The 14,045-nt window shown below is 40.5% G+C and overlaps 1 protein-coding gene across 1 annotated transcript; it reads right to left on the bottom strand.

Annotated features, from left to right (window-relative positions):
- Positions 1 to 111: 111 nt before the first annotated feature.
- On the bottom strand, positions 112 to 3,386 carry dhdh.2 (dihydrodiol dehydrogenase, tandem duplicate 2). The gene is made up of 7 exons (XM_067495264.1): positions 3,101 to 3,386; positions 2,264 to 2,375; positions 1,863 to 2,026; positions 1,531 to 1,783; positions 759 to 883; positions 472 to 622; positions 112 to 253 (listed from the first exon to the last, which is right to left on the bottom strand). The coding sequence occupies exons 1-7, from the start codon at positions 3,188 to 3,190 to the stop codon at positions 147 to 149; spliced, it is 1,002 nt and encodes a 333-aa protein (XP_067351365.1). The 5' UTR covers positions 3,191 to 3,386; the 3' UTR covers positions 112 to 146.
- Positions 3,387 to 14,045: the final 10,659 nt, after the last annotated feature.

The raw sequence follows: 14,045 nt of genomic DNA on the forward strand, positions 1-14,045 counted from the left end.
GGCAAAGCCAAAAAGGAACATTTGCGGTCACTGAAAGCTGGCAACCTCATGACCTTTTTGATAAAAATTACAGCATGGTTAAGTTTAAAAAAATAAATAAAAATTCTGAGACTGAGACAAAATCTTTTAATCTTGTTTAACATTCACTAGCAGTCCTGGCTGTACACCACCCCCACCTGTCTACGAATCTCATCTTCCATTTCAGCCAGCAGAAGAGAGTCAGAATGAGACATCACTGCACTCTCTTTAAGCCCTACATGGGGGAAATAAAAGTTTATATATACATACTGTATATAGAAAGCATTATGTCTACACTCAGTAAATCCCTCTCAAGATTTTAGTGTTTGTGATGCCACCTAGTGATGAAAGTGTGTAAGTAATAATGACCCCCTAAGCATTAAGAAATCTAAAATGTTTGCATTTTGTGAATGTATTAACTCTCTAGAAATAGGAAAAAGCTTATCGCTATACCTTTCAGCAAACACTGTCGAACCTCCTCTGCTTCATAACGCATCCCTGTGCTGTTGAGGAAGTTGAGGGGCAAATACGGTTCTGGCAGTGGATACTGAGTCTCCTTCCCATTCACCACTAATGATGTGGGGCACCACATGTTAGAAGGGACCTAGAAACCAGAATTCATAATGACAGCAAATATGATCACAACACATACAATTTATATTATATTGAACATAGCCATTGGTACTGTACTGCATTACTTCTATTACTCTTGTTTATGCAGCCTTTTTGTGATTACCTACCCTGATAGTTCCCTTTGTTCCTACAATAATGGCATCATTGGGCAGCTGTAAACCCGAAGAGCACGTAAACACAGCGATTCTGTTCTTTGAGAACTTCAAGGTGACAACCACAGTCTCGTCCACTCCTGTTTCAACAGACACACAGTAAGTTTAATCAGTGAGATGTTGGAAGATACCAATATGCTTCCACCACCCCCACTCTCATTTAAGATGGTATCTTCCAACTTCTGACTGACTGAACACACCTGATCCAGCTAATACACAGTGGACAGTAAAGGGGTATACAATCCTGTCACTGTGGAAGGAGGTCACGAGGAGTCATAAAAAATAATAGGTAATGTCTTATCAGCCTGAAATTGTCCCCTGGTTAAACATTGTCACTTTAGATATATTTTCTTTTTAAACTACAGTATGTTAAGTGTCATACTGGCACTAAAGCTGGAGCAACTTTCCAAGCTCCAACTTAAATGTATTTTTAATCAGTAAGTAAGTACCCCAGCAGTGTTTATGTGTTTGTAATGTGTGTCAAGGAAACAGAACATTTGCACAACTGAGCTTCACCATTCACCAGCAGTCTCCTTTCTGTAGTCCAAGGCTGACATCTTGGGGTAAAAATATAATTTTTGCAAAGATTTTACGAGGGAAAAAAAAAACAATGAACCACCATTTATGTGTAGATACAGTTTACATTAGGTTAATGAATCTGTAAGTCAGTAAAGCCATAGCGGTCATTTGGTAATTACATCTGAGACTACAGCCTAGTTTTAATTACCTGTCTCCAGGCAGACCCCTGTGGCTTGAATGCACTCTGGCTTTTCTCCATTGTATACCATGGCTATAAACTGCAGGCAGTAAATACCAAGATCTAGGACTGCTCCTCCACCCAGCTCCTTCTGCACGGATCTTGCTATGTGCTTCAACGGTGCCCCAAACTCAGATCTCACCATCTTCACCTCACCCACCTTCCCCTGAGCCAGCAGCCCTCTGATCTCTACAGAGCTTGGAAAAAAACGGGTCCAGACAGCCTGGAGCAAAGGGGGGGGGGGGGGGGAATTATTACCCCAAGTAATTTTTAATGATTTTCACATTCTGTTTCATCCTTACCTCCATGAGGAAGACATTGTTCCTTTTGGCTGAAGCCAGGATCTCCTGAACCTCCTTGGCATTCATGGCCAGTGGCTTCTCACACAACACATTCTTCTTGGCGTTTGTAAAGAGAAGACAAGTGCTCAGATGGTACGGGTGAATAACGCCAACATACACCACATCTGCACAAACACACAAATAAGTGAGAATACTTTGGGAGCGTAGATCATGTTATCTGTCAGTAATGTATGTGGTGGAAAATTATACACACAAAAACTGCTAACTAAAAATCACAACATTGTCAGACTGAACGGGAACTTAGAAAATATTTACCAGTTTAAAGTTTGCTAATTTGTACTTTACACATCCGGTGCACAAAGCAAAATCAGATGTGTAAGGGACAATGATGTGTAACTGACCAATGTCTGGATCTCTGGCCAGCTCTTCATAGCTGCCGTACGCTCGGGAGATGCTGTGTTTTTTGGCAAACTCCTGTGCGTCGTCTAACTTGCGAGCTGCCACCGCCACGACCTGTGAATACAGTTTCTAATTAATAAACCATGCATCAAGTCACTCAGCTCCCCATCATCTATTTGACTGCAGTACCAAATTCAAGAGTGATCACTTAAGTTTGACCTCTGACAAGGTTTTCCAATCTTTGCTAAAGAATTGTTTTTGCTTTTTTTAATCTCTCTCTGCTTTGATACATCCATGTGGGCAATTTGTTCTCCCGATCCTCAGTCATTTTACACAGTCTGGATTTAAAATGAGTCCCTCAGTTTCCAGTGTTTAGCCTTGAGGCAGTTCTCTTAAGAAAGTTGTGTGCAGTGCCCTAAATTAGCCATTAGTGAGATTATTTATAATGAACAGATATTAAAACTTTTTTAGGCCTATGTGAAGTATTACGGCTGCACACATACCGTAATTATCGGATTATATAATGTAGAAAATCATAAATGCCCGTTTGTTACGAGTTTTACGACATAAATTAAAAGGAAGCCGAAATGTTGGAATTGTTGCAGAATTTGATTTTGAGTGACATCTGAAAGTGGCATAAGTTATCGGTTGTAAATGAACAACATCGTGTGTTTATAATGTATTAGGGACAGGAAACGGACTAATTCAGACCGGTTTTGACAGGTTTTGCACAACACAAACACGTCCTGCACGGAGAAGCCCCGCCGAGTCTTTAAAACACTGCTTGGCTACTGAATCAAAGCCCATTTTTGTATATGCACATTTAGCATTATCGATACCTGGTGGTCCTCAGCAGGAAGACTTTTCAGAGCCACGGTGAAGTCGTGACTGATCCTCCCCGCGCTACAGATCCCCCACCTGGTTGCCATGTCGGTGAACAAGAGCAGGTGGCGACAGCAAACTGCAGTCCAGCAAGACAGTGTTCCAACTTCCTATAAATAGTAAAGCTGTGTCTTTAAAGGAAGTCGCAAAGAGTCACATCCGGTGAGGGTTGATCCGTAAAAAATAAAAGATTACCAGATAATTCAAGTTGGTGTTCTCAGTCTGTTTGTTCTTCTGTGCGACAGAGACAGTTAAAATGCTGGTGATGTGTCTTTATGCTTAACCTCAAATGACTCGTATTTAAGATGAAATGCTGTCATTGTGTCAATTTGTTGATGTATACAAATCACCTGACTTAAGACTTAAATCAATAATGTTTATTTCATATGTTATATTACTAGATTGTTAGTAGTAAAACACTGTAAACTGGGCCTCGGGTAAATCCCAATGTTTGTTCTGTTCACAGAATCAATCTTTACACTAAAAACGATTTGAATCATGAAATCTGAATATTTTACAATAAACAAAAAACGAAACGTGTCTATAAAACGTCATTTTGTGCATCCCACAACTGAATCGATCAGGCGAGAGACCTGATCAAGCAGGCGTTTCCCATCATGCCTTGAGTTTTTGCAGTCGGCGAAGAGCAACTGACTCTTGAACTCGCTTGTCTTACGAGGTTACCAATGGTTACGTATGGGTGACGTCAGGTCAAACCAGGATCAAGTCGGACAAAAAACCGCGATGCATTGCGCGCTGATCGTGTTTGTGTAGCACTTGATCGTCTCAATTGAGCCTGATAATACACATTGGTAGTGTCTGTTTAAGGCCACAAGGGGGAGACTGTGTATTAATATTGACTGACGTTTTTCTGACGTAAAGTGATGAGGATGTAATAAACATGACCCCCCAGGTAGTAATAGATCATTAATACAACCACAATATCAAATGTACATCCTTACATCAAAACAGCATTTGTATTATTGTTATTGTTAGCTTTCTATTATACTTCTATTTCCATTTTGAGAATTCACTCACATTTTTTTCCACTATTCGGCTTTTGGTATATTACCTTATTTAGAACTTCTACTGACTAGTAGACTGATTTTTTTTATAGCTTGTCATTCTTAATTGACACCAGTATCTCATATTTATTTCATTTTTGTGATCTTTTTTTCATCTTGCCTCAATATAAGATAAATTCTTTTTTTTTTCTCTAAAGAATCATACTCAGTAAAAATGACCCTTTCACGATGCAAAGTGCCACATTTTGTATTCTCGTACAGTCAACGAGCCTCATCCCCCTGTCTGTAAGAGTCCTTTGTGCCCAAAAGGTTCAGGAGGAGTATTAAATGAGCCATGCTCTTTGCTGACTCATAAAGCCGTTTCTCTGTCCTAACCTTGAAAAGCAGACAGCACAACCTATTTTTGTAGGGAGGACATGAATCTATCTGTACACTGCTGCAAGGGTCGGACATAACAGAACACTTTGATTCCAACGTGCCACTCAAAAGTCTCTTCCTGTCTTTCGTGGTTGGTATTTAAAATAAAACATGGCTTCTGCAATCGTTCCTTTGTTGGTTTCATTAATCACAGGTCTCACAGCGACAGCTGGGCTTGTGTTAAAAGGCCTAGGTCTTAATTCCAAGATGGTGACACACAACATGGAAGCTTTATTTTGTTTAGACCATGAATTATTCACTTTAAATGTGCATATAAGCTGTTTTATATAATCAGTGTTTTTTAAGACAAAATTCCGTAGTGTTTGTAATGTGGACCTACTATATTTTAATAATTGACAGAAAGTTTCCGTTGGGACTCTAAGGTAAAATTGCTATCATGAGTTTATCTAATGTGAACAATATATTTTAAGAACAACTTCAGTAACATGCTTTACGTGTTCTAATAAATGTATTCATTCATTCAATAGCAGCTCAAAATGTTTCCCAAGTCACAGCTGTCTTAATGACACTGCACCTGCTCAGGTTTTGTCTGCTCCCACCAAAATGTTTATGTGTGATGAATCAGCTCGGCCTTGGACTGATGTCACTGGCTGTCCTGGCTGAAGACAGCTCCCACCTGTGATCTCTGTCTGTAAAAGTGTCGGCCATAAGCATTTACGTGTCTTTTTATTAATGCAGACGTTGTTTAACACAGCAGAAAAGCACATCTGTTCATAACAAGTTCAATTATACGCATACAACAAAGCATTAAGCAGGTTTTTAAAGGCGATGTAAATGTATCCAAAAGCCAAAACAAAAAGAGCGTAATGCTGTAGAAGCTGGAGGACTTTCCATAGAGTGATAACATTGACTCTGAATCAGTCTGATGAGTGTATTCATGTATGACAATTCATTTAAATGCGCACGAAAAGTTCCAGAAATACTTTCACGGAATTTCCGTGTCTTTCTTACAAACTCACCTTGCCTTTCAAGCTATGGTGTGGGCTGCTCAAACAATTTCAACTCTTTTAAGACAAATACACAACTTTCTTTATCCACGACCTACATTTAGGCGGGCTGCCTCATAGTGAAGCCCTGTGATTTTGGTGACATTCTGAGGGAGTCACGCTCTAGGAAGATGGGTACACCGTCTCCTTGTTGTTCACCGCCAGCGTGTTAGAGCAGCACATGGGACCAAGAATCTGGGGCAAAAAGGGAATGCACAACTCATCAATCATCAAATGCAGTAAGTATGACTCTTTGCCTTAAATAGTTCAATTTATTAAAGTGTGAAAGTAATTAGGAGTCAACTCAGTCTTTTTATCATTTCTTAATTGAGTAAAATGTTCCTGTACAGGCCTAGCACAACACACTTTAATGAACCTGGAAATCGAGCAGCAAGCCCTTAATGTCTTCACAACCGCTCAACAACTCAACTTTTGCAAAACATTTGCAAGTGCATCACCATTACAAATGGGGAGCACAAGTTAAAAAATACTAACAATGCTTCCTTGGATATCACTTATAATGTGTTTTAAGGTTCGTTCCGTTGAGTTCACTTCCATCAGTTCTTTCATCACTTCCATCACTTTTTATCAGCACACTTCAATTACGTCATTATTGGCACAGCATATTGCTTAAACAAAGAGAATGGGACAAGTGTTTAAATTATCCAATAAAAAAATGGTAATTGCATATACAGTGTAACGGTTTTACACTGAAGGGAGAGATTTGCAGTTTTTATCTTCCCCTAGTTGTACAGTGTTACTGTTTTCTCCTGGGAGGATCTGGATTAGTCTTAAATTTCAAAGATTAGTGTGGGGATTTGTGTGGAGAATTATTTCCCCAGGTGTTTACATTTTGGACAGTTCGTTTAAAATGTGATTTCCTGTATACTTTATTCTTTGTAACAGAGACAAATGTCTGTTCTACAATCATGATGCTGATCTACATCCCACAGGCGTCCCCGTGGCCTGGATGGAGTGTGGCTTCTCACCATCAAAACAAACAGTAGGCAGCACACTCCAATTTCTAGCAAAGCGCTTTTGGGCAGACAGTCGAAGCTTTACCACCTTGACCAGCTTCACACCTCCTACTGCCTCCTTCACCAGCAGCCTGAGCATCTCTGTTGGCACAGGCAAACAGAGAGACCAAGATGCCTTAAAGGGACGAAGGGGACAACATAACACTAATGCAACTGTGAACTATTTGAAAAAGTAGGTTCACAACAACATTTTTGTGAAAGACCTGCACTTCTTACACTCACTGGCCACTTCATTAGGTTCACCTCTACAATGTAATACAATCCAATAGAGCAGCTCTGCCATAATTTTCTACTTTTTCAACATTTTAATTATAAGCTTCTAATTTCTAATTTTTAAGCTGGTGAAGCCTTACTGGGATACTTATTAAGAGTGTTCCTAATGCTTTTGGACCTATTTAAAAATGAATCAACATACCACCTCTTACTACTTCACCTCCCACATTGGATTGTACATCCATATTGAAGTGGATGGTTAGTGTATATTTGTATTTGTATTTGTACAGAGGTGACAGATGTGCTGGCCAAACATGGGAGAGAAAGATGTTTTGTAACATTTTAAAGACACTAAAAGACTTTTTTAAGACCTTTATGTCCAGACCTTTATGCCTGGCTGATTTCTTGTTCTGAGTTCTCACACCATTCTCATGTATGGCACAGATACAGGTGAGGTGCTGTTGAAGACTTCTGTGACCCAGATGCAGCAAACAGCTTAACAGAGGTGCAAAGCTTTCAAAGCTTACAAGCGAGCCTCACCCTTCTAGCCAATCAGTGAAGACCAAAGCCAGAGATGGGAACCGTCAGACTCTCAGGTAAAATAGGTGTTTCTAGTCTGCTGTTTCAAGCTATTATAAAAGCCTGGATGACCCCACCAAGCAAGCTCCTGTTTCCTGTCTTAGCCCCTGCTGCAGTCACATCAGCAAAAAGGGAAGGATGGGAAAAGTTATAGTCACAACTCAAGAGCATTCACACAAGTAGCTGATGATGGTGATCGTCCGCTATATTGATGTCACACTGCCACTAAAGTAGACTAACATAACTTAGCCAATTAACCAGCTAAGTAAGACTAATATTGCGTCAGCCACATATCTAAATATTTTCAAGTTTGAAAAGGATACCTTTGAACTACATTATAGCAACACCAGTTTAATTTTCAGATCACATACCGTAGCTTGAACATTATATTTTCTTTTGTTTACAGTCTAAAAAAATGTGTAATGTGTGTAAAGTGTCACTTTGATGGCTGTATGTTGCAAAACTAAAACCAACAAAAACTAAACCCTTGTCTACAATTGATACATTTTCAGGAATACTAGAGTTTAAAAGGTTTTGATCATTGCCTTTTAGTTTTCACTGAATAAAAAACGTACACAACTTACTTACTGTTGTGTTAGTGGCGAGTCCAAACATGCAACGACCCCTACTCCCAGAAAATGTTCACTTGGAACAATACAACATATGTTTAACCGTACCGACACATGGTAAACACTTTACAGTAGCAGTGAGGTCTTTCCCCTGTCTGAACTCCATAGCATTTGGCTTCTTACCAACACATTCTTCCTGTCTTTGAGCAACAGGAGGATAAAGTACTCTCGGGTACACAGTATCTGACACAGATGTTCCAGACTCAGCTTCAAATAGTAACAGCAACACACTGTTATCTCTGTCTGTGCTGCCAGGGTGTTCCTAGCTTTTAATTCCCCAATGTCTGGGTCGTTGGCCAGCTCCACAAGCCTTAGGAATACCATGCTTCTTGGCAGTCTTCTTGGGATGCTCCAAGCTCCTTGATCCAATGGCTCTGTGTAAACAGGAGAGAAAAATCCACATTCATCATAGCGTTGCTCAGCACCTCTGCTGAGTTCAAGTCAGACATTCTGTGTAACTATGAAGATATAGTAAGCTGGTTTGGACGCAGTACTTACTGATCTCCAGGACACAGAGCCTTCCTGGCCACAATGAAGTCATGGCCCATCTTCTCAAAATGACCAATTTGCTATCGGGTTGCCATGTTAAATTGGATGGTAAGTGACAAATAAGCCAGGTGGTGCTTTAGTAAAGATCAGAGCTGCTGGCAAATGGTGATCTTGTGAAAGATGGTACCTTGAAGGGGAGAAACACAGTAAAGTGTCATGTCTTAGAGTCATTACTGCTTTAGGGAGAAGGCTCCTGCATTTATATGTAGTGTATGAGAGGCATGATGTGTCAATTTCCTTCTGCTCCCAAACTGATGTAGAGAGTGTAGCACAAATACACCAACACATGTGCACACACACACTGTGCTGTGTTGTTGTGTTGTTGCTGATACAAGACTTTAAATTTGGGCTGAAATGGTTTGCACCATTTAGCTCTAAGAGTCTGTAACATGACTATCATTGGGGCCCTTTTCCATCATCAATGCAATGAAGATAAAAAACTGCCCAGTTTAACACGTACAGGACAGGCCAGATAATTCTCTCTGCCCACAGATCAGCTTTCAGTAGTACACAGTAGAACAGGTCAAGTATTGAAACCCCTGAGTGAGGTACTGATTAGCCTGTGATGGTTTGACAGCTGCACTGAAGCCCGTGATTACACCGCAGTCTTGAAAAAAAAACCTATATACCCTATAAACCCTATATATGCCAGATTCACAGAATGCTCATGGAGCCCACAGCAGTGCAATTTAACTGGCCAGTAAGCTGAGCCGGGATGACTATGGAACTGCATCAGCTCAGTTGCCATTGCACTAAATTTTATCACTTTAGCCAGACAGGGGTTGTGTAAACTTACTTCCATATGCTGCCAGTAGAGAGCACTGTGTTCTAAGTGGAGTTTACTTTCGCTGTCAAGAGCTGAAGATTTCACATGGCTCATTGTAGGAAATTATATAAAGGTTTGCAAAATTAGGTAAACCAAGAGCAAGACAGAAGCACTTGGGAAAGTGTTTAAAGGCTAACCAGGAAGTCGTAGTAATAAATAATTAACATAACACAATAATTAATAATTAACCAAAGTCTCCAAAACCATTTTTTTTTCATTAAAACGTCATGTATATAAATTTTTTTAGCAATAAATTCTAGTCTTGAGTGATGTATATGATTCTTTCTCATTTCCGGGAGATGCTGCATGGATGCACATGACGACTTGGTGTCAGTGTCAGCAGTGTCTTCATTACAAAGAAAAGGAATTTTTTGAATGATTCTTCGCTGGCAGCTTTCCTTTTTTATTCCACTACCAAATGAATTCTGGGAGCTGTGTGCCGTTGTCATAACAACAAGGTACCAGATGGGCAATTTGTATGCAAATGGCATTGGGCTTGGCCTGATACAGTATCCCTCCCTATACCACAGGACCTGGTTGCCATGGGGATGCCCAACTCTTCCTTGAGTAATTTTAACTTTTTTTGGAAAGGGGACAGCAGCATTTGTCTGGCAGGGGGTACATGGTGACATCACCATAGCTGTTAAGAAAAAAAGTAGAAGTGTGAGGGAGGAGATGTTACCTGACAGGGCAAGTGCAGCTAGATTTTGAATTGGTGAGAAGCAATGAATTGGTTCTGTGCTGCCTGACTCCACTAGCAGCAGATGGACACACACAGTGCAGAGCGTCAGGTGGTCAGAAAGGGGTGTTCTGGACAGGACTTGGGCATTGTGCACTGGGGCCCCACTGCTCTTTCATTCAGCTGAGCCACATATGCCTACTTTCCAATGGAAACTAAAACACACAATTTCCTGCGGAAAGTCACCCTCTGTGATTTCAAGGTTGTGACAAGAAGAATTTTGTATACTTGGCCTTTTAGTTTCATGAAGAACGGCTAAAGAGTGGCCCGCATAGGGTGAAGTTTGACACACTGGGTTTCTGAGCCGGTTTGGCCTGGCCCATACGGAAGGAGATAAAGACAGCTCCACAAAGTGAGCAGTGATGAGCCGAGTCATTGTGAAACCTGGCATGCGGAGGGAAGCCAGCGCCTCATTAATTCAGCACGGCCAGAATGATTGCCTTCCACTCCTATCACCTCTCACTTTATTTGATTAAGAATTCATGCATCATCTCTTGTCTGTGTCCTTATTCCGCCAGGACACGGACGAGTGGCGTGCAATGGGTCACGTGACCGGTCACAACTGTTTCCTGTGAAGGGATGGATTGTTTTGCCTGTGAAGGTGGTTGATTGCGGCAGACAGTTTTGTTTCACACATTGTCATGTCGTTTCATCTGTGTGTATTGCTGTCAGAAAGACTCTCCCCCCATTTGTCACCCACAGTGCACCAGTGTTACACTAATATCTCCAAACTGAAATTCTGTTAATGATCATACCCTAGGTCTTTGAAAGGCATACTAGAACCCAAACACCTAAAACTCAGAAACTATCAGGATTTTTATGAAGGTGCATGTTATTTTATGAACTTTCAATGTCAATTTAAAATCATTATTAAACAGTAAGTAAAACCTACAATATGGCTCTGCAGCTCCATCTACCATGTAACCCCATGTTTCATCAGCAAATTTAAGTGAATGACAGATAAAAAAAGGGCCCCAGAGAGACATCCTAATCCTATTTTGATTGATGCTGATATGCAGAGGGTATTTTACTTCTTCCTGTAGTTGTGAGTGCAGTTTTGTGGAGTGGGAGACTGTATTGCAGGAATTATAGGAGAACCATCACCCCTTCATCTCTATCTGAAGGTCACTGCAGAGGACGGGTGACAGGCTAGACAAGCGCCAGGAGGTGCCAGCCATTTTGAGGGGAGGCTGGGAGCTTGATGAATCCAGGGAAGGAGAGGAAAGTGTGCAGCGAGGAGTAATAAGTCATTCTGTCAATGCTACAGCATGTTCTGATGTGTGGCCTGGGTTTTTTTTTTTTTTTTCATTTGAAAAAGTGTGATAGAGGGAGACTGAGAGGAGCAATCAGAAGTAGGAGCCTTTGAGCTGCCCAGCATTGTGCTGTCCCTTTGAGAATCCTATCTTTTTCTGCAGCACACACACACTGGGAGGCTGAGCTGTGGAGCAAGAGCAGGCTGGACCAGAGCTGACTTAGCAGCCTTTCATCTGGATGTTAGTGCTGATGGGGAGGGGAGTGGGATGTAGAGTGAATACAGCCACACAAAGCTATTATGTCAAGTTACCGTTCTCCATTTCAAGCCACTCTTAATGTATTATCATGGTTATTTGCCAGCCAAATCCACATGCCCTGGTAAGGCATGTCGTCTTCATATACCTTGATGTGGCTGGAAAACGCCCGTGTGTGTGGCCAGTGAAGACACATTAGTCAGCATATCAGCAGCCTGGTATAATATGATTTAAAATTATCCAAAGCAATAGAACTTCATGCGACCAAGTCTCTTTTTAATTGAATTCCTATAGAACTAAACTATATATACTCTAAAGCAATAAAGGTTTTATAGGAAATGTAATTACTGGTTGAATGTTCTGATCCAAAATACATTCTTTAGTGAATAAATGAAGCGCTACATTTATTAATGGAAAGAGAACTGAGTTTAACTTTAGAGTCCTGCTGTGGTTAGGTTTAGACAATAAAAGCACATTTATAATTTTATGGTTAATAAAAAAGTTAACAGAAAACTTGATCTGGTTGCAATTACTGTGGAATAACTGGTATGTAATTAAATGATGACAATTCATATTCTGGGCCTAAGTTGTGGAAAGAAAGACAGGGATAATGGCTTTACCAAGGTGAGTTTTCATGACTGCAAAAGTGATAAAATATTTTTCTTCTTTTCTCTAATGTTTCCATGTAATGGACTCGGAAATAGGTTTTACAGCCAACAAATAAAGCCCATTGAGAGGAGGTCTGCCCCTATGGTGAATGTGTATTTCTGTTTGAGTGCTAAACAAGGTGTCTACTCTATCAGTGCTGTTGTTCCACTGGAGTAAGTACTATCTGTCTCCATTAACAGCAACCTAAATCCTGGGAACATGGGACACACACTCTCACTCTCTTTCTCTTTTTTCTTACTGTATCTCTCTCTGTTACACACACACATACGTACATGCAATGAGCACACACACACACAGCAAAAAAAGAAGTTCCATCCAAGTCCACTATGGTGCCATCTTGTATCGTCTGGCTGAGATTGTGTCAGGCCGTATAGAGTCACATCACAGAGCCCCTGCTGAGGTGAGAGTGGTAGACATGGCAGGGGAGAAGCCATGGTGCTGATATCATCCTCTATCACCCAGATGATAATGTCTATTTGGGGTTGGGGAATGTCCATTATGGAGTGTAGATCCATCAACTCCTCAATGTTCTGCTGAAGAAGCACAGGGGTCATGATGTCTACAAGTACAAGGAATGTAGCTGAGGTAGTAGCCCCAGTCATTACAAAGATTATTAAGGTTTAATCTATGTGAAACAAGGTTTGTAGTGATAATAAAATGAAGTGTAACAGTTGCCCGGGGACATAAGACAGTGGCGTCAGCATCATGAGAGCTGGTGGTGAATGAGTATAATACCATAGAAATGTTATAATACCTCTGTACAAAGGACAAATAAATTAATAAAGAGGTTTTTGAATTTGAATTGATTGCTTTTGCTTAATAGATGATTTATTTCAGCTTTAAAAATAGACCATTTAGCTTAAGGTTTTAAAATGGGAAGCTAAAAATACCCCAAAGGTATTGATATCTGACTTATTCTCACATTTTATGAGTGTCTGCTATGGTATTATTGCAGTACATTTTGTTACTTCCCAAGTCCATAAGGGTCTGGACATCTGCATGTAGGTAAAAATGTGTCTCGGTGTGGACTGCAAACAAAAACAATTGGCTTTTAGTTATCTTTTCAAATCCATTTATAGTGTTCCGAAGATTTAAAAATAACAAGAAAGTTTTAAGCATAAGGCGAATAATGCCATTACTAAACTCACTTTTTTAAGAATGTCTAAATTTAGACTATTAATAAGGTCGACCAAGAAGCTATTAGTCTATCTAATATTCTTTACTGTACACTAAAGTGTGATAAAACTGTATTTACTTGTGTTGATGATCAAACATTTTAATACAATTTCAAACTGCTTAAACTTCTTTTCTCCAGAACAATATTTTCTCCATAAACTGTAAATCCTCTTCGGGCACCCTTCTCTTACTATGCGATAGAAAAACAGCTCAGCTGCTTCACCCATGTTCTGACGGTGGTCTGTATCCCATGGTGACACTGGCTCCTCTGCGTGGAGGCTGAAACATTAAGCGACTAGCACACTCCGCTGTGTCTCCCTGTTTAATTGCCTGATAGGCCTTGTGATATTTTTATCAGCCGTCCTGTGGCTGACGGCTGCCAAAAGGCAAAATGTGGGAGTGTGTGTTTCTTTAAGTGTCACGCCTCGATAAACCTCTGACAAGAGAGCTGCCTGCTTACTGCAGAAAATCTTGCGCTTCTGTGCACCTGCACATCAAACTGTGTGACCCAGGCTTTCAGCCTTGACA

This window comes from Channa argus, chromosome 2 (assembly GCF_033026475.1).
Source record: "Channa argus isolate prfri chromosome 2, Channa argus male v1.0, whole genome shotgun sequence".
Taxonomy (NCBI): Eukaryota; Metazoa; Chordata; class Actinopteri; order Anabantiformes; family Channidae; genus Channa; species Channa argus.